General features: G+C 52.7%; 7 protein-coding genes across 7 annotated transcripts; 4 read left to right on the forward strand and 3 right to left on the reverse strand.

Moving 5' to 3' along the window:
- Positions 1–196: 196 nt before the first annotated feature.
- Positions 197–4,778, reverse strand: UMAG_11717 (transcriptional regulator SIN3; the record flags this gene model as incomplete). The annotated part of the gene is made up of 3 exons (XM_011390926.1): positions 197–4,474; positions 4,563–4,667; positions 4,776–4,778. 3 exons carry the CDS (start codon positions 4,776–4,778, stop codon positions 197–199), a joined length of 4,386 nt encoding a protein of 1,461 aa, XP_011389228.1.
- Positions 4,779–5,682: 904 nt separating this feature from the next.
- UMAG_11718 (uncharacterized protein) lies at positions 5,683–7,665 on the reverse strand (the record flags this gene model as incomplete). Its single annotated transcript, XM_011390927.1, has 1 exon — positions 5,683–7,665. The coding sequence occupies one exon, from the start codon at positions 7,663–7,665 to the stop codon at positions 5,683–5,685; it is 1,983 nt and encodes a 660-aa protein (XP_011389229.1).
- A 1,381-nt stretch (positions 7,666–9,046) lies between these two features.
- Positions 9,047–9,709, forward strand: UMAG_02707 (uncharacterized protein; the record flags this gene model as incomplete). The annotated part of the gene is made up of 2 exons (XM_011390774.1): positions 9,047–9,253; positions 9,410–9,709. 2 exons carry the CDS (start codon positions 9,047–9,049, stop codon positions 9,707–9,709), a joined length of 507 nt encoding a protein of 168 aa, XP_011389076.1.
- Positions 9,710–11,003: 1,294 nt separating this feature from the next.
- On the forward strand, positions 11,004–11,843 carry UMAG_02708 (putative cytochrome c; the record flags this gene model as incomplete). The annotated part of the gene is made up of 3 exons (XM_011390775.1): positions 11,004–11,100; positions 11,532–11,666; positions 11,749–11,843. 3 exons carry the CDS (start codon positions 11,004–11,006, stop codon positions 11,841–11,843), a joined length of 327 nt encoding a protein of 108 aa, XP_011389077.1.
- Positions 11,844–12,655: 812 nt separating this feature from the next.
- Positions 12,656–13,183, reverse strand: UMAG_02709 (putative histone H3; the record flags this gene model as incomplete). The annotated part of the gene is made up of 2 exons (XM_011390776.1): positions 12,656–13,021; positions 13,139–13,183. 2 exons carry the CDS (start codon positions 13,181–13,183, stop codon positions 12,656–12,658), a joined length of 411 nt encoding a protein of 136 aa, XP_011389078.1.
- Positions 13,184–15,495: 2,312 nt separating this feature from the next.
- On the forward strand, positions 15,496–15,909 carry UMAG_02710 (putative histone H4; the record flags this gene model as incomplete). Its single annotated transcript, XM_011390777.1, has 2 exons — positions 15,496–15,558; positions 15,661–15,909. The coding sequence occupies 2 exons, from the start codon at positions 15,496–15,498 to the stop codon at positions 15,907–15,909; spliced, it is 312 nt and encodes a 103-aa protein (XP_011389079.1).
- Positions 15,910–18,257: 2,348 nt separating this feature from the next.
- On the forward strand, positions 18,258–20,972 carry UMAG_02711 (uncharacterized protein; the record flags this gene model as incomplete). The annotated part of the gene is made up of 1 exon (XM_011390778.1): positions 18,258–20,972. One exon carries the CDS (start codon positions 18,258–18,260, stop codon positions 20,970–20,972), a length of 2,715 nt encoding a protein of 904 aa, XP_011389080.1.
- Between the last annotated feature and the right edge of the window lie 558 nt (positions 20,973–21,530).

Genomic DNA, 21,530 nt, shown 5'->3' on the forward strand with positions numbered 1-21,530 from the left:
TGTGTCTGGTCTGTGATTAATTATTGCATTCGGCGTTCAGAACAACAACTCTTGTGACACTTACAATATATAACGAAAGATTCTTGAGTCATACAAAACGGACGAAAGATTCTTGATTCATACAAAACGGGAAAGGAGAAAAAGTGACCGCAGAGATGCTGACACTACTAGCAGTACATGAACGAAGCAGAAGGACTCAAGCCTCAACGGTGGTCTCGGTAGCTTCAGCCGCTACCTCAGCGCCATTGGGAGCAGCGGTATCAGTAGCGTCCTGTGCGACCTCCTCGACGCCATCGGCGAATCCGTTGGGGATGTCGATCGCCTGTCGCCGAGCCGAGAGCCACTCATTCCATCGCCGCGTTCGGCGCTTGCTGACAACGGCAGCCTTGCGATCAAGCTCGTCCGTCTCTTCTTTGGCTCGAATACGAACGAAGACGTCCTCGGTGCCGTGTGCAAAGAAGAGCTTCAAAGTGCGCAGGCAGATGCGAATCTCGAGCCCACTCCTCGTCACGTAACGTGCTTCACTGGCATCGCTGTCCGTTGTGCCGTTACCTGAGAGCGATCGCTTAATGAACGGGGCCTGTGCCTCGGCAGGAAGACCTTCGGTCGGGGTCCATAGGCTGAAGCTCGACATGTAGTGCAGCCAGCTCTGTTCGGCCGTCCTGGCGTCGTCTAAAGTGAGGTCGTCTTTGGACAGCATTTGAATTAGCAGAGTGCAAGAGGAAGGCACCCATTCGAGACGGAAGAGGCTCTCATCCTTACCGATCAAGCCCTCCGCAGCCATGCGGTCAGCAATCTGCTGTCGGTAGCTGGTGAGAGTGCTCTGTGCATTGACACGATTGGCTTCCATGATGGCCTGCATCTCTTGGCACTTGCTGTCGGTGGTGAGGAATTGCACCACCTTGATCATGGCACCGATCACTTTGTCCAAGGTGAAGACAATATAGCCCTCGATTCCGTACATGTATCTCACGCTCTCCTCATAAGTGCCTTGATCGACGTCGCCGTCAAACAGCTTTTCGCACATGTCGAGCAGCGTGTCATAATAGCGCGAAGGATGCAGTGTAAGACCTGCTTCCTCGTTGGTGGGTGCGACAGGACCTAGACTTGACGAGTTGGCAGCTGCGCCCACGACTGCGGCTGGCCCACTGCCACCATCCTGGAGCCCGAGTTCGATGGCTAGAGGATTTATCTTGCTCCGAAGAGGTTGCTTGTTGGCCATCTCGTTGCCGAGAGTCTTGACCTTCTGTAGGCGCGAGTACAGCAATTGCAGCAAGCGGATAAAAACAAAGTATTGGCTGTTGCAGAAGAAGTTGACGGGTCTAGCAGATGCGTTCGACCCATCTTGGTCCTCGACAACGTCGCGGACGCTGACATTGTGACCCTTTTGCGAGTCAAACGTAGCATCGAGGTCGGTGTTGATCCATGTGGAAGCCTTCGTGCCAGAAGGCTCTTCGGCATCAAGTAATTCCTCTGTTGCGCTCTCCTTGGGAGCATCAGCGGCCTTCGTCGCATCGGCTGCAGCACTCTGGTCAGCTACAGGGTTTGAGCCTGTTGGCTTATCTGCTGCAGCTTCGTTCGCGGCATCTGCAGTGGAACCGGCAGCCTTGGGAGCATCTTCCATGTCCACATCCTCGGACAAAGCAACCGCTGGAGCGACCGTGTTGGAGTTCTGGTTGGCCAGCGCTTCAGCCGCAGAATCGACATCTGCGACAATGGTAGGGCTCGAGGCACGTGCATTGGCAGATGCAGCAGCGCCTGTCGCATCTGCAGACTCCTCTACACCGTCATCGTTCTGCTTTGATGTCTCGGCTTGGTTCTTGAGAATCTTCTTTCGCAGATCAGCAGCCTGTTTCTTGCCCCGACGGGCAGCCGAGCCAGATGCAGAGGACGAAGCATCGGTGTCATCATCGGCAGCAGTACCTTCGCTTCTCGTGTCGTCGTCAGCATTGCTCTTGGTATCCTCTTCGTCCAGATCCACGTCGCCATTGAGTAGCTCTTCAAATTCAGCGACATCGATGGCGAGGAGCTTGGGAACAAAGGCACGCAGGAAAGCCTCGATCCTCTCTCGGTCGCTGGAGCTGTAGCTTCCCGTAGCGCGGTCGAGGTAGCTGAATGCAAGCTTGAGAACATCAGTCAATACGTGCATGTCATCCATGACATAGACGAGCTGGTGACGGGGCTTTGGGCGAGGCAGGGTTGGATCCATGCTTAGTCTGCGCTGCTGCTGCTGAAGTTTTCGCGCCTCGATCTCGGCAATGAAAGCTTTGGCGGTGATAGCCTTCTTGTCGGAAGCCTTGAAGTTGACGCCCTGGTGGTCGAGACTCTTGTAGTAGTTTCTCGCATCGACCTCACGCCAAACCTTGTTCCATTCGCGCTGCGCTCGTTTCCACTCCTCGTCCTTCTGCTTGAGCCTGTGCAGTACGATGGGAACCGAGACACATGGCGTGTCATGGAGCGCGTTGATGACCTCGAGACCCTGCTCGCGACCGTAGACCTTCTTGATGACTCGCTGGTAGATGCTCTTGCTCTGTCCGCCGAGACCAGGTTTAAGTCGGAAAGCGGCCTTTTCCTCGTTGTCCATGGTCGAGATGCGCGCGGCGATGGGCTCGAGCAGCGCGATAGTCCTCAGATTGGCTTCGATGTGGTAGTCGTACTCATGTCTCTCTTCCTCAGACCGATAGAGCGCGTCCTCGTACGGATTCTTCTTGTGCGGGTTAAACCCTTCTCCCTCGGAAGCCCACGTAGGATGACTGACCCAGCTGTCGTTGAGAACCTCCCAGCACATGGGGTCTCGACCAGAGCAAGCCAGGTTGACCTCGGACTTTGGCAGCTTGCGGTACGATGCGCCGTAAACTTTGCAATTGTTGAGGTCGACCCTCTCACGGAGCGGAGCGGGAACATTCTCGACAATGGGGTCCTCGTTGTCAAGCCAGCCGTGACGGCCCATGTCGTAACCGCAGAGACCCTTGAATGTGGCGAAGAGCTCGCGATTGCCGCCAATGAAGAGAGCGGCTCGATCGACGAGCGTCTTGACATCGATGATATCCTGCGTGTAAAGATTGAGCAGCTTGAGGAAGTCAAGGTAGGTGGTGCGGTCGTCGATATGCTTTTTGACGCGATCAAAAAAGGCAACTTCGTCGAGCGTCGCAAGGGGAGCTTGCGGCTGACCAAGGGAGAGGCCATTGACCACGGTCCCTTGAGGTACGAGACCAGTAGCTTCGGCAGCGACCATACCATCGATACCGTAGACGTGGTGCATCTGTCCTGGGTGTGCAAAGGTAGGTGAAGCTGGCATGGGCTCTTGGCGAAGGGGAGGAGTGCGCTGTTCAGCCTTGTGGCCGTGCTTTGACTTTTTGGTCTTGCCGGAGCTGGGCTTGCCGGACTCGTTGGCGCCGCTGCGCTTCTTGCGCGAGCCGGACGATGGCGCGCCTGGGGCGCCAGGGATCGCGCCAGTGGCGGCCTTGCGACTGGCGTCGGGCGCATCTGCAGGACCGCCTCTGAAGCCCTGCTGGCCTGGTATGGCGCCAGGAGCTGGGGCCCCGGCAGCGTTGCCGCCGAGACCAGAAGTGACCTGGCCAAGCATGTTGAAGAGGCCGCCACTGGGCTGGGATCCGGCGGAGGTATCCGGGAGGAACTGCTTGAACTCGTCGAGGAGATCTTTTGCATTCTCAAAGAGGACAGTGACTTGTGCATAGACGTCGTGGATGGGACGCTGCTCCTTCTGGTACGTCTGCAGAATCTCGAGGAACTGCTTGTAGGTATCAGGATCTTGCGAGAAGCGCTGCTTGATCTTGTTCACATAGTTGATGGCGTGATTGAACTCGACAGGCGGACGCTTGGGATCCTGGACAGGCGTCATCGGTCCAGACGGGCCCGCATGAGCGCCAGGACCAGCTCCACCTTGGGGGGCGCCACCAGGGCCCATAGACATGGGTGATTGAGGACGACCATGGGCATGGTGAGGTGGCACAGGCCCCATGGGACCCGGACCCGGACTTGGACCGTGACCGGGATGCTGAGGACCGCCAGGGCCTGGAAAGCTGGCGCCGCCTGGACCATGAGACATGGAATGACCGGGAGGGCCACCCATGTACTGCATAGCGCCGGGAGGACCATCATGAGAGTGCGGAGGAGGATGCATGTGCGAAGGAGGCTGTTCAGCGTGTCGCGGCGCGGAGCCGTGCATCATGCCCATACCGCCAGGCCCCCTAGGCCCCGGAGGCGGACCAGACGAGGCTCCGCTCATGCGGTTGATGGCGCCAGCGATGCCGACGCCGCCTGGAGTCTGCGTGGTGGTGCCTGTGGGCGTAGTGACGGTGATGAGATTGCTTTCGCTCGGATCCAAGCTGCATTCGATGCGGTAACCCGGAGGCAGGAACGTGTTGAAGCCCTGAATGAGGCTAGGATGGCCGCGGAACAGGGTTGAGACTCTCTCGATGACGCCGGGAGTATCAATGGACTGGCTCTTGAACTGAAGTGCAGAAAGAGGAAATGTCAGCGCGAGGTCAGCAAATGATCCGGCGCATGTGTCTTCGCAAAGCACCGACTCTGCTACTTACGTCTTTCATGATATCGAGGAAGCGGTTGTAGACATCAGGGTGCTCGGCAAACTGGACCTTGACCTGGTCCAGGTAGGAGAGCGCATCCTTAACGTTGAGGGTCGCCTGTGAGGAAGACGCGAAAAGAAGCGAAGCATGGAGAGCGATCAGGTCAGCGATCGTTCTGACCAAACATTATCGAAGCGATGTAAAAGATGCTAAGCGAGCACTTACCATGATGGCGAACCGGACGCCGAGTGCTGAAGCTTGAAATTGATTGATGCCAGCAGGATGATACGAATCCAGACAACGGAGAGCACAGTGAGAAGGGTCAAGCCGATGCTGAGAGCATGAGCCACTGGGATTCGATCAGCGCGCAATAGGGAGCGAGCAATTGTGGCGGCGTGCAAACGCGGAGGGGATGGACGCGGAGTTTGCAGAGATCGCGATGTGCTCGGTACGACCAATGGAGCTAGAGGGTGGTGATGAAGATGGAAGGATAGTGATGACACGACCCGGAACGATGAGAGCGTTGGATGGCCAGTAAAGTTGAGAAGCAATCACGGATGCGAATCACCTGTTGGCTGGTGATTCGGTGAGCTGCAGTCACGAGTGCGGTTGGCAAGGATGTCGCGGGCGACGGACAGAAACAGGCTAAGGTGAAAAAGGGTCGTGCTCGGAGCGACAAAGACTCTCGAATCAATCACGAATCACGAATTCGCCTTCACAGCTGAATCGCGACAGCAACTCACGACTTGAAATACTCGTGACTTCACGCTTGATCGCGAGGCAAGCCAAGGCGAGGCGAGGTTAACCCAAGCACGAAGGCTTGGTTGGCGGCGATTCACCCGATTCGCATTCGCATTCAAGATATTTCGCATTATTCGTGAATGTCGTGATTCGCGCCCGAGCCCGAGCCAACAGCGCCTCAAACTCCACGCCTGAAATTCAAAACGTCAGGGTCTAACACTGTTTCTCAAATTCGTGATTCGTGATTGCGTATGGCATGTTTTCGTGTTCTCGTGTCTTGCGTTCTTGCACGTCGGATCCACATGAAACTCTGAGATCATCAAAGCGTTGCATTCACGACTCACACTTGCTGTAGAATGGGGAAGGTAGCAAGATCCTCTTCAGAACGATCTTACCGATGTTTGACCCTAGCGATCAGTCCAAAAGAAAAGATATAACCTAGCGTGGGGATGAGGAAGCACGTCGATGGTAAAGCCGTTTCGATGGTCAAGCCGTAAACTACGCTGATGAGGATGGGGCTGAGACCATTGACAATGTTATCAGAGATGGACAGGGCCGCCAGCCAATCGTCGGTAGGTGACGCATGAAGCGAAGGATGCAGGGACCGATAACCAGCTCGTCGTTGGTCTTGAATGATAGCGATCGCAGCCGACGTGACAGCCGGACCCGCTCCCGCGCCAAAGGACAGAAAGAGCGTGCCACTGATCATGGCAGCGGCGTTTGAAAAGCCCGCAGAGATGAAGACAACAAGGTAGCCCACAATGTCAGCAAAATACGATATCTTGGCGACAGCAATGTCAACAGATGCTCTCCAGAGCACTACAGCGGAGATCGTTTCTGCTGGTGCAGCGCTCGCAGGCAAAGGCTCGCCGGCGGCCAACGGCTCCGGTCTGGCGTGATCTTCGGGCTCTTCATTCCCCAGAATGTCAGCCTGCTTCAGGTTGGGGTCCTGGAGACCAGCTTTTGCGAGCGTTTCTAGCTGCTGTGCAGAGAGGGAAGCGATCTGCCTTGGTTTGTGAATGGTGCGCTCGAAGAACACGACAAGGAGCGGAATTGCGAAGATCAGCCAGACGGCTCTTGTAGCGCCGATAAGACCTAGTAGAAGGCCGATGGCGTCAGGCGTAAAGTCAAACTTGTAGCCGGCAAATACAGCCACGTATGATAGCGCGTTGGTGCCAATGTTGGCAAAAGCACCTGCCAGCGCCAGTAAGGTCAGGCGATAGTCTTTGTGCCCGTCTTGAGTCACTTGGGGAAGGTAGATGACCAGCGGACCGAGCGCTTTATGTGCGCGCAAACGGGATGACGAGACTGCTACCGAATCTCTGCTCTGATAAGAGCCCATGTTGCTCCCGTCTCGCACGTCTGAAGCCGATGCTGAGTCTTCGACTGATTCTGCTACCGTAGCCGGCTGGGTCTCCGGAACCACCAGTACCACCCATACAATCGCAAGGAAAAAGACCCAGCAGCATGCCACGAGGGCTGCTGGATTGCCATGCTTGGAGAGCGTCTGTGGCGTACCTGGAATCGGGGGAGGTGTCGGGTCCGACGGAAGCTCGAAGACGGAGGGCGAGGGTACGGAGAGCAGGTGCTGGCGCATCAGGCGAGTGCGGGCTTTGACCGAGGTGTCGAGGGCCCAGGCTGCCAAAAGCGGGCCGAAGAAAGCCCCACACAGCGTTGCACTAATAAGCCAGTTGAGAGCGACTGCACGGCGTGTCGGTGGAGCTACGTCAACGATCATAACGCGCATGACGCACAAGAATAAGCCCGTGAATCCTGTGAGACCAGTGAGGAAGCTGCAGAGCAGAATGACGACCATCGAAGCTGCAGGGCTGATCAAGAGCTGAGAAGGAATGTCGCCAAAGGGGTATCCGAGCGGGAGGAGTGCAAAGGGAATGTAGTTGATGATATTGGATGCGAGCGAGACAAGTAGCATTGGCTTGCGGCCCCATCTGGACAGACGAGGGCCATAGAAAAGCATGCTGATACTCGAGACCACAAAGCTTAACATGGTGGCAACAGCGACAACGACCCCCACGCGACTCTCGACTCCGGAGACAGCGCATGGTCTATCACGATCGTGAGGGAGCTTCGGATGCGGATGGGAGGGCAGCAGGCCTGGGCGTGTCGAGTAGACGTAGGCGCATGTGTAGCTGCGGAGACCATCAAGGTAGGAAGGAACCGCTCCATAATTTGCTGCACCCCAGAGAAGAGCTACTTCAAGAATGCGAAGGATCGGCCAGTAGTGCTTGAAGTGATGAGCTGTCCGGGCCAACCATGGTTTTGACGAGTTTGAAGAGATGCTGGCAGCTTCATGTCGGTTATTGGCTAATGCCTCGCCCAACAATGGGCGGGCCTCTTCATTGGCGTCCTGCATATCGATAGTGATGGCTCGCAAGCATGTGACACGAGACTGAGATCATCAGCTGTCGATGAGACCTCGAATGGAAAGAAGAGCAGGGTCTCGATCATACAAAACCTGAGGTGAGAGAGTATGCGGGTCTTCATTGACACCACAAAGCTCAGCCAAAGGTGACATGTGCTCGTTATGGAACACTCACGACTTGCTCACTCAGGGTCCTTCTTCCTTTGGAGCTCCTGCATGTCGGGCGCGCGACACATCAACAGACTCACGACTCGTTAAGAAAGATGTAAGTTTAACACAAAATGTCTACCAAAGAATGTTAGGCCTATCAAAAAGACACACAAGGACTCCATGCGTGATATCACGTGTGATATAACTTTCTTCTATTCTATGTACGCTACTGCCACCAACTGCTTCTTGATGACGGCAACTGTGTGATTTCGTCATTTGCAGATCACTACTGTCTGGTTACGTGGTAACTTAACTTAAGTTAACTTAATGGGTGTGTGTGTGTGTGTGTGTGTTTTTTTTTTATTCTTTTTTTTATTCTATTTTTTCTCTCAAGCTGACTGACTACATGCCTTTGCTGTCTCAGTCCCGGCACCAAAGTCCCGACCAGGCTCTCCATGCTTAGTTGGGAAATCGCATTCAGTCACAATCATGAATCTCGTCTGGGTCTCTCTGTTTCGCGTTTCTCTACATGGCGGGAAGCTAGCTTCAACGAACAGAACTGATGCCTGCGCTGCGCTGCTTTGAGTTGTGTCTAAGGAAGCGTCGGACTAGCGCTCAGCTCTTTTCGTCATCGCCGGTCATTTGCTATTGAAGCATGCTGTTCTCAAGTAAGCAAGCTCAAAAACAAAGGTGAGCTTTCGCAACCAGCGTCATTCGGGATGAGAAACATCCATCTAGCCTAATGACAAGGTGAGTTATGTTACATACGAGGAATTGACTTGATACAAACAAGCCATATGTCCAAGGTTCTCGGCATCGCTAAAACGAGTCAAGACAAAAGTCAGGTCATCTTAAGGCGAGCGGCATCGAATCTTTGAGACACAGAGCCAAGTCGACCCATTTGAGACCAAAATAAAACAACGAAAAAAACGGGAGAAGCGTAGTGATGCAATAGTCGTGAGTTGGGCCTACGGCTGTGCTGAGTTCTCGCTCAGTCATTTTCGGTGCGTCATACTTCCTTGGCCTTAGCCCATTCCTCGACAGAACAATCACGAATATATACATGAGCTGACCAGCTCGACATCGTACCATTCTTCTGCCATCCACCCCAAATTGTACATCCACGCCTGCCCCCGCCGCTGTTTGCACCCTCAACCTCTCATTGCCTTCGTAGCAAGACCCGTGAACGAAGCATCTCTAATCCACCCTGCACGAAAATACAATGGTCGACACTTCCGCACTTGTCCGCCGGGGTCACCCAATCACCTTTATTATCTTCACCTTCTTCAGTTTCATTGTTGCTGTGATTGCCTCGACGCTGGTCTCGGACTACAACAGTAACAACAATGCTCCTACCACCGGCATCAACAATGCTACTCGCTTCCTTCTCTTCACTGGCTGGTGGGGTTTCCTTGTTGGCGTGGTCTACGTAAGTATTTCATCTTGAAGCGTTGCCCAAGTGTCAAGACGATTGGAGAACCAGGGTACTCTTGTTTTTATTGGCACCGTCTAGGAATCTCGCTGCTTTTGTGGTTCCGAGCAATTTATGCTGACCTCTGTATTTTGCCCTTTCGCACCAACACAGACTGGTCTCTTCCTCGCCAGTGTAGGCGGTGTAATCACTTCGATTGCTGGACACGGTATCTCGATCTTCCTCACCTGGCTCTTCTACCTTGCTGGTGCCGCGGCACTCACCGACCGCACCGGCGGCTCGTTTAACTGCGCCGACAAAGGTTTTCCCTTCCCTTACTGCAACTCGACCAAGGCGCTCATGGCATTCGCATGGATCTGCTGGATTATCCTTACCTTGATGCTTGCCGTGATTGCTGCCATTGGTGCCGGTGCCTTCCGCGGTGGTCGATCCGTCAAGGAGACGCTCGCGTAGACGACCAGTCAACCTTCGGTTCAGGCTCCCTCTTCCACTAGTGCTCTCGACCAATACCCCTGTTTCCTACATTTCGACTTCCGCCATGGTGATGCTTAGCATCGTGATATCGGCAAGGAAAAATACTTGTCAGCTCGAGTCAGCTCTGCTTCTTCCGTCCCGAATAGTTTGTACACACATCTATTCTATTTGCTCCTTGCTAATTACTTTATGAAGCCACAGATTAAGCATCGCTCGTGACAAGCGACAGCGACTGTTGCGATGGTATGCGTCCACCAACAAGCTCACGACGCTGCTCTCCCACAGCGTCAAGGCAAGATTCTGAGACTGAATGAAGGGAAGAAGCTACTGGAGACAGCAGCTTGTCGATGGCCTTGTTCAGTCGGCAAAATCCAAAACACGAAGTACATGTAAGCGACAGGCTATCGCGAGCGTGTTTTTAGCATGTGTGAGTGCGGTTAAAACAAGAATAGATCGGCGATGATAAACTAACGCAAAGAGTCGGCCGATAAAGTTCGGAGAGCATCGGATCGAATTCTGGCCGATTATGACGTCGATTCGAGCGACACACGTAACTAACTTGTTCACGATTCACTAACACGTCGGCAAAGTTTCCCAGATCGTCCATGAGTGAGAAACTTTTTGCTAATGTAAGTCTCAAGCTGCTTACGATGAAGACGTTGACGAGTTTCATCTGGCATGGCGATGTGACATGCTCACGAGACATGCACAGCTCTCACTTCTCGTACACTGAGCAGTCGCTCTTTCGCGATCAAATGTGAATCTCTACTCGGGCGTTTTCCTCCTCCATGTTACGACCTTTCCTGCATGGGAAGTTTGAGAGAAGAAATTCTGTCGTTTCTTCTCGAGTTGATGAGCCATCTCAGCGCCGGAAAATTGAGAAAAATGGACGGCAGCAGGCCGCAGTGGCGATGGATCGAAACAGGAAATTTTCGTTTCAATCAGCTCATCGCTATTGGCTGTCGGAGCTGCCGGGTAGCTCAAGCAGGCTGCATGTTCAGCTGGAGCGGTCAGCGCAATTGGATTCGTAAGCTGAGATTCACATTCGAACCCCCAAATTTCTCGAGACTTTCTCGAGACTGAACCGTGGCATGGTTTTTCTCTCGAGCGCTGGCTTGTCGCACCGCGTGTGTCCTGCTGAAAGAACTCTTCCGGATTCGTCCTCGTACGTCCTCGGTCTTTTTGAAGTTAGACAACTCGACTCTTCTCGCTACCATAACCATCCAGATCGCTCTTGGCATTCCCTGCAACACATTCACATATCTATCACACAATGGGCTTCAAGGACGGTGACAGCAAGAAGGGCGCTGGTCTCTTCAAGACCCGATGTGCTCAGTGCCACACCCTCGGTGCTGGTGAGCCCAACAAGGGTAGGTAATGATATGACTTAAACATTTGACGCAAAGACGAGGACGTGCAGGCTGCAACAGGGCTAGCAATGAAGGCGGGATCCGACGAGTATACTTGTCACCAATCCGCGACGAGCTCATGATCAGAGGGATCGTAGACAGGGATAGTCGTCACGATCGAGTCCATCCACTAAGTCTCCCTAGGCGATCACAAGTAATGTACTTGGTGGGAGTCGAAGAAGTCCTCATCCAGACAACACGCCCTTCACTGCTCGCTTTGTGGTCCCAGTATCGCTCGGCATCGTCGGCAACCTAGTTGTCTTGCCACCAATCCACCCACCTGTTGCCTCTCTCTCGTCCGCCGTTCAAATGTTTCCCTTCTACGAACTACTCTGCTGACACTCTGTGTTCCTTGTTCACCGCTCGTCGTCCTCCACCGTCAAATTCGTCAGTCGGCCCCAACCTCCACGGTCTTTTCGGTCGCAAGACCGGTAGCGTCGACGGTTTCTCGTACACCCAGGCCAACATCAATAAGGGTGTCACCTGGGACGAAGAGACTCTCTTTGAGTACCTCGAGAACCCAAAAAGTACGTATGAACTATTCTTTGCATTCAAAGCTGGACCTGTGACTGATCCTCTTTGTCAAAATAACCACTCGCACACCAACAGAGTACATTCCGGGTACCAAGATGGCCTTTGCTGGTCTCAAGAAGGACAAGGACCGCAATGATTTGATCACGTACCTTAGGGAAGAGACAAAGTGATGCACCTTGTGATCAACCGGCGATTGCATTCTTTCTTGGCCGATTCGATACATCTGCGTTCTTTGTTCTTAAAACAATTCATCCTTTTCACCACTCTTGCCTTGATCTGCTTGTATGTGGACTTAGACTGTATGGGCGCTTTGAAACCAAGTCTGCGACTGTAGTAGGATCGTTGAGATACGGTAAGCAACTTGAAGCAAAGCGCTACCCCAAGAAGTGCCAACACGGTCAATTGGACAGAGACGAAGTAACTCGTGACTGTTGATGCAGTCACGAGTCACGAGTGTTATGAGCATGGAATTCTTCGTGCAAGTCAGTAGAGAAAGAGGGCGATCTTACATCTTGTTTGAAAACACCAACATATCACAACAGCCACGAACGCGTGTTTAACGTGAACTTGCATTCGCGATTCGTGATTTGCGAGTCGTGATTTCTTAAGAAACACCTGGACTTGGTTATCGAGTTGGAAGTCTTGCTGCATCGGAGACCAAGTATCGAAACATCGTTTCAACTCCCAGAATGAAGCAGATAACAACAACAGAGGAGTTCGAAGGTTTCTGTCAGTCGAGCTTGGCTTCATTGTGATAAGCACAGTAGAAAGCATCACATTCTCAGATTCAGACGCCCACTATAGGTAGTATATCATGGTGCCAGATAGCATTGAAGACTATAGGAACCAATATGAGAAGGCTAGAAGTACAAAAGAAAGAAACCACGTCAAAAAGGGGAATGAACCAGGACTAGCTACCAGCAACATGAGAGCGCATATCGGCAATCAAAGAAAGTAAAAGGAGAATAACACGCGACACCCTTTAGGTGCGCTCACCGCGGAGTCGGCGGGCAAGAGCAATGTCCTTGGGCTGGATAGTCACACGCTTTGCGTGGATGGCAGCCAAGTTGGTGTCTTCGAAGAGCGAGACAAGGTAGGCCTCGGCAGACTCCTGGAGGGCCATGACGGCACTCGACTGGAAGCGGAGATCAGTCTTGAAGTCCTGGGCGATCTCACGAACGAGGCGCTGGAAGGGGAGCTTGCGAATGAGCAGCTCAGTCGACTTCTGGTAACGACGAATTTCACGCAGAGCAACGGTACCGGGGCGGTAACGGTGAGGCTTCTTGACACCACCAGCCGAGGGAGCCGACTTACGGGCGGCCTTGGTGGCGAGCTGCTTACGGGGAGCCTGTTGATATCGCAGAATGAAGAGGAATAGAAATAGGAACACGAGTCAGAGACTCTTCACAGGAGGCAATGACATCACGGGCAATGTGGTTGGGAGAGGAGGGAGCAAACAACTTACCTTACCACCGGTGGACTTTCGGGCAGTCTGCTTGGTACGAGCCATTGTGATAGACTATGAGTATGCTAGTACGGAGAGTACGAGTGAGAAGTTATGTGTTGGATGATGAGAAAAGTTTGAGAGACGGAAGGTGAAGGTGGATCCTTATATTTGATTGAGGCGCAAGCGCGGATCAGGCAACGAGAAGCCGAATGAGCAGTGTGGAGTATCGCGATGCACGTCACGGGATGTAGGCAAACTCACTGGATGCCTTCTGCTCCTCTGGCAGACGCACAACTGGCAAATGTTTGTTGCTGTCATACCCTCAAAAAAGTATGGGATGGAAACGAGCCGAGCAGCAGGCGCAGATTCAGTGTGCTGTTGCAATCTCAGGCTCAGATCAATTCCGTGCAAGGCAGGCGACCAAAGATACTCGAAACGCAGTTCTGAAGCGCCTGCAACAAGGCTTGATTTGAATCGAAATAAATTTACTAAAAATAATATGCAGGGTCAATCATTCAAATGTCTAGGCAGCATAGCACAGTATGGCACGAAATCGCCTGGCCCAACGAGCGCCATTTCTCCCCACTCGGCCTTTTATTCCGTGTCTAGATCAACCTTGTACGCGCGACGCGAAGGAAAAGACGTGTGAGATCAAAAACTGTCAAATCGAAGGAAAAGACGTGTGAGATCAAAAGCTAACATTCCCGTGATTTTGCGTTCCAGATCAAAAGCACGGGATTAAAATTACGATTCAAAAAGGTAGGGTTGGGATTCGAGATCAAAAGTTGATTCGAGCTACGGAGTTTTTTTTGGTAGGTCGCGAACAGAGTGGGTTGAAGGACGCGATGATTTTTTCCTCGCTGAGATCAGGTGTCCCGTCATTTTGAAAATGACAGCATTTCAAGGCGTGTGAGATCAAAAGCTGTCAAATTGAAGGAAACGACGTGTGAGATCAAAAGTTGTCAGAAGGCGTACGAAATCACGAGCTGTCTAAAGACGTGCTGCGAAGCAGAAAGCAAAGTCCAACCAAACGACACCACCGTTCCTCAGACTAGACATCGTCAATCTTCCTACATCCCTTCTGTTCCTGCTCTACTGTGTGATCGCACACGACAGCCGTGGATCAGGCGAAGGAAGTCAGTACGGGCAAAACATTCTGCGTTTGGAGGAGGGGACTAGCACGATAAGTGCGTTTCCACATCATTCAAGTCGCATTGTGGCTCTCACTTGACGATGGCCAAGAAGTGCTCGAATCAATGAGCAAGGGCATTCCCGTGATTTTGCGTTCCAGATCAAAAGTACGGGATTAATTACGAATCGTGACGGTAGGGTTAGGATTCGAGATCAAAAGTTGATCCGAGCTACGGAGTTTTTTTTTGGTAGGTCGCGAACAGAGTGGGTTGAAGGACGCGATGATTTTTTCCTCGCCGAGATCAGGTGTCCCGTCATTTTGAAAATGACAGCATTTTAAGACGTGTGAGATCAAAACTGTCAAATTGAAGGAAAAGACGTGTGAGATCAAAAGCACGGGATTAATTGCAATATCGTGAAGGTAGGGTTGGGATTCGAGATCAAAAGTTGATTCGAGCTACGGAGTTTTTTTTTGGTAGGTCGCGAACAGAGTGGGTTGAAGGACGCGATGATTTTTTCCTCGCTGAGATCAGGTGTCCCGTCATTTTGAAAATGACAGCATTTCAACACCTAGTAGGACGCGTATTCATTGTAACAACACAGTATGGTCGTTGTATTCCCGTTCCTCTTTCGAGTTTTATTTCTCCGTTGCACGGACTTGAAGGGGAAAGAATCTCGGACCAGAGTGATTTCTCTGTGCCTTCGGCATTCAAGCGAAACCAAGCGCAGTAGAAGGGTTTAGCGCAGAAAGCGATTCTGTTAGACTAGGTCCTAGCAGCGCTGCCACTTGCACTTTGGCTGTGTTGACTCGATCCACAATATCCGCCCTTGCGAAATCAATGCAAAGCAGACCTAATTTCCGTGCAGTCGCATCACAGCGAGGAAACGCCTGTGTAAGCTGCTCGCTTCTTTGGACGCCCCGTCATTTTCTCGAGACGTGTTCGGCTGCGATGTGGTGCTGCACGAGGCTACATTGAGACGGTGGAAGTGCAGACGCGCACGCCTTTCACCAAATCAGCCGCTTGTGCTGCTCAGCAGCTTGATTTTCGCAATACACATGTCAACGCAGTCGTATCGTACCGATCTGGGCACGACGGCAAGCCGACTTTTCATACAAATACAGGCCACTCTGCCTGCGTAATTCCCTTTTTCTCTCCTCATCATCTATCACATCTCTTCAAGAGCACTTTCCAAACCAACTCTCTTTCAACCCTCCCCCTACCTACTACACAACACTTTTCAATATGTCCGGACGAGGAAAAGGCGGCAAGGGTCTCGGCAAGGGTGGTGCCAAGCGTCACCGCAAGGTAAGTCTTCTATCAGCATTCATTGCTTCACTGTTTACGCCATTGATTACAAGTTGCTGACTGGAACGCCCGCATCTTTGCCATTTCTTCTGCTACGATCAGATCTTGCGAGACAACATCCAGGGTATCACCAAGCCCGCTATCCGTCGTCTTGCGCGTCGAGGTGGTGTCAAGCGTATCTCTGGTCTTATCTACGACGAGACCCGTGGTGTTCTGAAGCTCTTCCTCGAGTCGGTGATTCGTGACTCGGTCACCTACACTGAGCACGCCAAGCGCAAGACCGTCACCTCGCTCGACGTTGTTTACGCACTCAAGCGCCAGGGCCGCACCCTGTACGGTTTCGGTGCCTAAATGGTTGTCCTTATCGCAATCCTCTGCTTTTCTCGTGTCTTGTCTTGTTTCTGGCGTTGCCCTCTGTACTTCTAGCATTTCCGATATGCCTTTCTTGTTGTGGCGATCCATCTTTGTGACGCCTGCCAGCCCATGGTAATCACTTTTTTACACCCTGTACACATTCGTTCTGGCTTGTTCTGCAAGTCGCTCTATGTTTGCTGAGTTGAAGTAGATTTGGATCGTTCAGCCTTGGCGCAATGTCTTTTGTTGTGCCCGTTTTGTGGCTTTTCGCTCTAGCAGGGACATGGCTCTGCAATCTTGATTCTTGCTGCTGTGCACAAACGACGCCGGTAGATGTCCTCTTATCTCTTTGCTTTCCGCAGCTGCACGGCTGTACTAAGAATGCTTTCGCACGCGAAAGACTTGTTGGGCTCACGCTACAATGGGCTTGCACGGCGCCGGTCAAGGTGACGAGACCACGAACACACTCTTACATGTGCACGAGTTCGAACATGTTCTTGCTGCCTTAATAGGCTCCAGCGACCTTGTGCTCAGCCAAAAGCGCGTTCGTTGGGCTGTCCGCCTTGCGCAGGTTGTTAAGTACTTCTAGTGTTTATTTTTTGGCATGTCTGAGGTCGAAGTCACGATGACACCTACGTTCTGGACGACACATGAGGTGGTAAAAGTCATGCACAGCAGTGAACGAGCGAGATGGCAAAATTGGCAAAGATGCATCACGTAATCAATGTCATTCGCTGGTACGTCACAGAATGAACATACACTGTTTCAATAGCTCAACGTCAACACTTGGTTGGTGTCGAGGATGCCAAACACCAACACGACAGCCATGAATTTCAAGCAACATCCAATCTCGGCCTGTGTGAGAGCTCTACAGACTGAGGCAGCAAGTCAAGCAGCGACGATCCCGCCAGCCGACGATAAAGAAGCGAAGAAGCGAGTGAGCCACAAGAGAAATTGCGAATGACAAAACTACTCAAAACGCTATAAAGACAGTTCACGTAGATGCTGCTTGGACTCTAGGAAGAGGATGGTGACGCTTTGCTTGCAACATGTCAGTGCCTCTCTCTTCTGGCGATTCCTGATTAACTTATTCAGCTTCGTTATTCGTAGTCACGAGTTGATGATTCGTGATTGTTTGTGTGGAGAGCAGGAGCAAACACACGCGTTTGCCAAGAAAGCCGCGCCAAACTTATCGTTGCACCGCCACTCTGTTCTCAAGGTTCGTGATTCGTGATTGCTTCAATCGTGAATATTTGAACTTGGCCCCCGCAATCGTGAATATCACACATCACGGAATCACAGAGCGCCGTGTTGGACCTCTCCTGAGTCAAGGCAGCAGGCAGCTGAGCAGAGGACCCTGGTAAAGTCATAGTTGAATTTCAATCCAACTTGCAATTTAGCCGTGTCTAGCTACAGTTGTGAATTACTGTAACTTTACTGTACTTTCAATCACATACTTACTGTACAGCCAGCTAAGTGAAGTTCACTTACAATCCGCAAGACGTTGCGAACAGCCGAGCAACACAGCCAATAAGTTACGTAGTGATGCTGCTGCTCTCCTGTACACTTTGATCAGCAACGACAGCGGTTTGGCTGAGTTAACCCTTACACGGCAGTTTTGGATCTGGTCACCTTCGTGCTTGTTCGAAACGGCATACACCGTCGCTGGCGTCGACAGGCGGGATTTGGTGCCATCTCGTCCAGCACGTACGTCATAGTCGGTTATCATCCAACAAACTCACCGCGCTCCAAGTCTTTTCTAGGTGGTTTCTGTCAGCTGCCCGCCAGAACGAGTTTTGTTGAACCAACCACTCACGACTTGGCTGACCCGAACCGGGCTGCCAAGACCCTGCTCTCCACGAGGGCCTTTTTGGCTTGGCACAAGCTCCCTTAAAACTTTCGCTGCCTTCCTCGCCTGTTCCATCTCCGCCCCACCTCTGACGACACCGCCTCTGGGGTTTGCTTCTCCGTCGTTTTGTATGACCGGCATAGTGGGCTGACCTTAAGGCTCATCGCCTCTTCACGTTTAGCTCGCCGGAACGGCAAACGGTTTCCGACATTTTTTTTTTGGACAGCCTTGTCCCTGGCCATCGACCCTCGCTCATCGCTCACGAAGCCGTTCTCTCTTAAAATCGACACCCTCACCTCGTCCACATCTGTCCAGGTCCTTCAATACTTTCAGCTTTCGACTGAACTTTGCATGTTCTGTTCGCAGCTCCTCCTCAGTTTTCGCGACGCTCCTCGTTCCTTTCGCGACCTACACATTTGCAGACGTTGGTCAGGTCCCGCAAAGATCCCCGAATTTGACAGGCCTGTGCACTCTGCGCTTGCACGCGTGTAAAGCGATGCATCCTCTTCCTGCTTCTCGATGGCTAGCAGCACTGCTGCTGGCCTTGCTCATTGTAGCGTCTCCGATCACAGCCCGTAGCACTCGAAGCGGACCGCTGCAACGCATAGCCAGAACCAGCAATATCAAGGTCGAGCGAATCCCTCGATCGGAACACTTGCACCTGCAAGCAAGATCAGATACTGGATCATCACTCCGTCTCAGCTTTCGTGCTTTTCAGCAAGACTTCCACCTCCATCTGCAACCGAACGAGCACATGTTGCATCCCGATGGCACCCGGGTCCGATACTTTGGCGTGAACGAGACAACAGGCGAAAGCTACGTTGAAAGCTCGGAAACACTCTATCCTGGTGATGTACCCGCCTATCATGGCGTTGTTGTACATTCTTCGTTTTCGCCTCGTCGTCTCGAAGAGGACAGGGCTGGTGTTGCCCGTGACATCTACCAGGATCACGATCTTGGCGTCGTCGGACGAGCTGCCATTATGCTGCATGACGATGGTTTGGTCTCTGGTGCACCATCTTTTTCAGGCAGTTTCGATTGGTTCGGCAACGTCCACTATATCGAAACGCCTCGCAGCTACATCGCCAAGCGCCAGGCGCAAGATCCATGGCTTGAGTCACGCTCTTCGTCATCTGGCTCGATGGTCGTTCATCGAGACTCTGACATCACTCTTGAGCCCAGGGACGACACATTCACGACCAACTTTACCGCTTCCATGGCCTGCAGCTCGGACGTGCTCGATTACAACAGCCACAATCGATTGGTGCTGAGCGACGACACCAACGATGCATCGAGTCTCTCTGTCTACTCCTTCTTCAAGTCGCCAATACCAGCTCGCCTCTCTCGCCGCGAACTCTCTTCGGGCTGGAACGACTTGTTTGCAAGATCCATCCAGGACGACATTGTTGAAACTCCACAAGCGTCATCCGACGCTTTTATCTACCACAAAGCCTTGGATGACTATCTGGAACCCACATTTCAAAGGAGGCAAGCCACAGGCAACGACATTGGCAACGGTAACAACCAGACCAACAGCTTTGAAAACGTCATTGGATCCACCGCAGGCTGCCCAAGGAGCGCTCGTGTGGTGTATGCTGGCGTCGCTTCGGACTGTGCCTACACCGAGCGCTTCGGCACTCAGGATGATACACGCCGTGAGATCCTCAACAACATGAATTCGGTCTCAAACTTGTACAGATCCACGTTCAACGTATCGATCGGCGTGGTCGAACTCGACGTACGCTCGGCGAGCTGTCCTAGCTCCGCCACGCAAGATGCCCCATGGAACCTCGGGTGTGGCACCATCACCATTGACGAGCGTCTGAGTGACTTTTCGCGATGGAGATCACAGCAGCCTGGCAACGGCATCGGTCTGTGGCACCTCATGACGGCATGCAATTCTGGCCGTGAGATCGGCGTCGCCTGGCTCGGCACCGTGTGTATGACTGACGCATCCAGTAGCAGTGGTCAAACTGTGAGCGGAACGGGTGTCAGTTCGCTTACCACTCAGCAATGGCAGGTCATGGCGCACGAGATGGGCCACAATTTTGGTGCCATCCATGACTGCACCAACGGCTGCACCAGCAACTCGAACTTTGCTGTTCAGAACGGCGGTGCGCCGTGCTGTCCCTTGTCGGCTACAACGTGCAATGCGAATGCACAGTACATCATGAACCCTTCGTCGAGCTCCAACATCCAGAGCTTTAGCCAGTGCTCGATCGGTAACATATGTTCGCTGCTTGGACAGGGCCTCGATACCTCGTGCATCCAGACGCCTGGCCAGCGCAGCACCCTCAGCACTCAGCAGTGCGGTAACGGCATTCTCGAACCGGGCGAGGAGTGCGATGCTGGGCCCAACGGATCGCAGTGCTGTACTAGCCAATGTAGGCTGGCATCAGGTGCCCAGTGTGATCCTGCCACGAGCGCGTGTTGCTCCAACTCGTGCACGTTTGCACCATCGTCGCAAATGTGTCGTCCCGCTGTTGACGAACGCTGTGACAGCGCCGAATATTGCACAGGCACGTCGGCCGAGTGCCCCGCCGATGTGACCAAGGACGATGGTAGTTCATGCGGTAGCCGGCTGTCTTGCGCCAACGGCTATTGCACTTCGCGCGACCTTCAGTGCCAGCAGGCTTCGACAGGTCAGCTCAACTTCCAAACTGCCTGTTCGGCCTCGAACGCCAACTCGTGCCAGCTGACGTGCCAGAGCCCCAACTCGGCCAACTCGTGTCTGATTCTACAGCAACCTTTCATCGACGGCACCAGTTGTGGCTATGGCGGGCGATGCAAGGGTGGCGAGTGCAAGTCGGGTTCGTGGCAGAACACGTTCCGTAGTCTGTACATGGACAATCTGCGGATCTCGATCCCCGTTACCATTGTCGTTGGTATCATTGTGCTGCTGATCCTGTTTTCCATCGTGCGTCGATGCTGCTGCGGTGGTCGACGACAGAGGCCGGCCAAATCTTCGGGTCGAAGACCCTTCCAGAGGTCGCACGGCAATGACTACAATGGTGCAGCCTACAACGTGCCTATCCCTGAAGGAACACCCCAAGGGAGCCAGAGCAGCTCTCAAGTGCAAGGAGCCTATGCTGCGCCCTCGTTTCCACCACCGCCACCCATGCGCCAGAGCTATTCAAGCTATGGCAATGGCGCTACACAACCAAGCGGATGGGTTGATCCGGCCGCGTACAATGGCCCACATAGGTCCTAAGCCTCGATCCATGCTGTCATTGCTGGCATTCTCTCTCTCGCTTCATCGGACAATATTCCCTTTCCAGCAGACTTTTTCCTCAAACACATGTGTATTGTAGCACAACGTCATCGTCCTGACTGTCGCAGCAAAACCATCTCTCTTTCGCATGGTCTGACAATGCACGCCCGGTATCTGTGATCTCGGAGCATGACGCAGATTTGTTTTCACAGCGACAGTCACAAGTGTTTTTGTGATTGTCGGCCGTTCTAGAGCAGAGTTACAGTACAGGATCCCAAGTGTGAGCTGCCTTCCAAGTGTCACGTAAGGCTTACAGCGACTCGAGGCTGAGGCTGTACCGCGGATCTTGTGTCACGGTCGCAAATGTGAGCACGTTCTCTAAGCAGCTGCAGAAGCAGCACGGACGCAAATTGTCGTCTTTCCTTTTCGGGCTCTGCAGCAGTGTCCCGATGTGGACGCAAATATGGAGAAGGCAAAAACAAAACACTGAGAGAGGACCCAAAAAAAAAAAAAAAAACAGAAAACAGAAAACAGAAAAAACGAATCCATCACTGCCAG

The sequence above is a fragment of the Mycosarcoma maydis genome, chromosome 6 (genome assembly GCF_000328475.2).
Source record: "Mycosarcoma maydis chromosome 6, whole genome shotgun sequence".
Classification (NCBI taxonomy): domain Eukaryota; kingdom Fungi; phylum Basidiomycota; class Ustilaginomycetes; order Ustilaginales; genus Mycosarcoma; species Mycosarcoma maydis.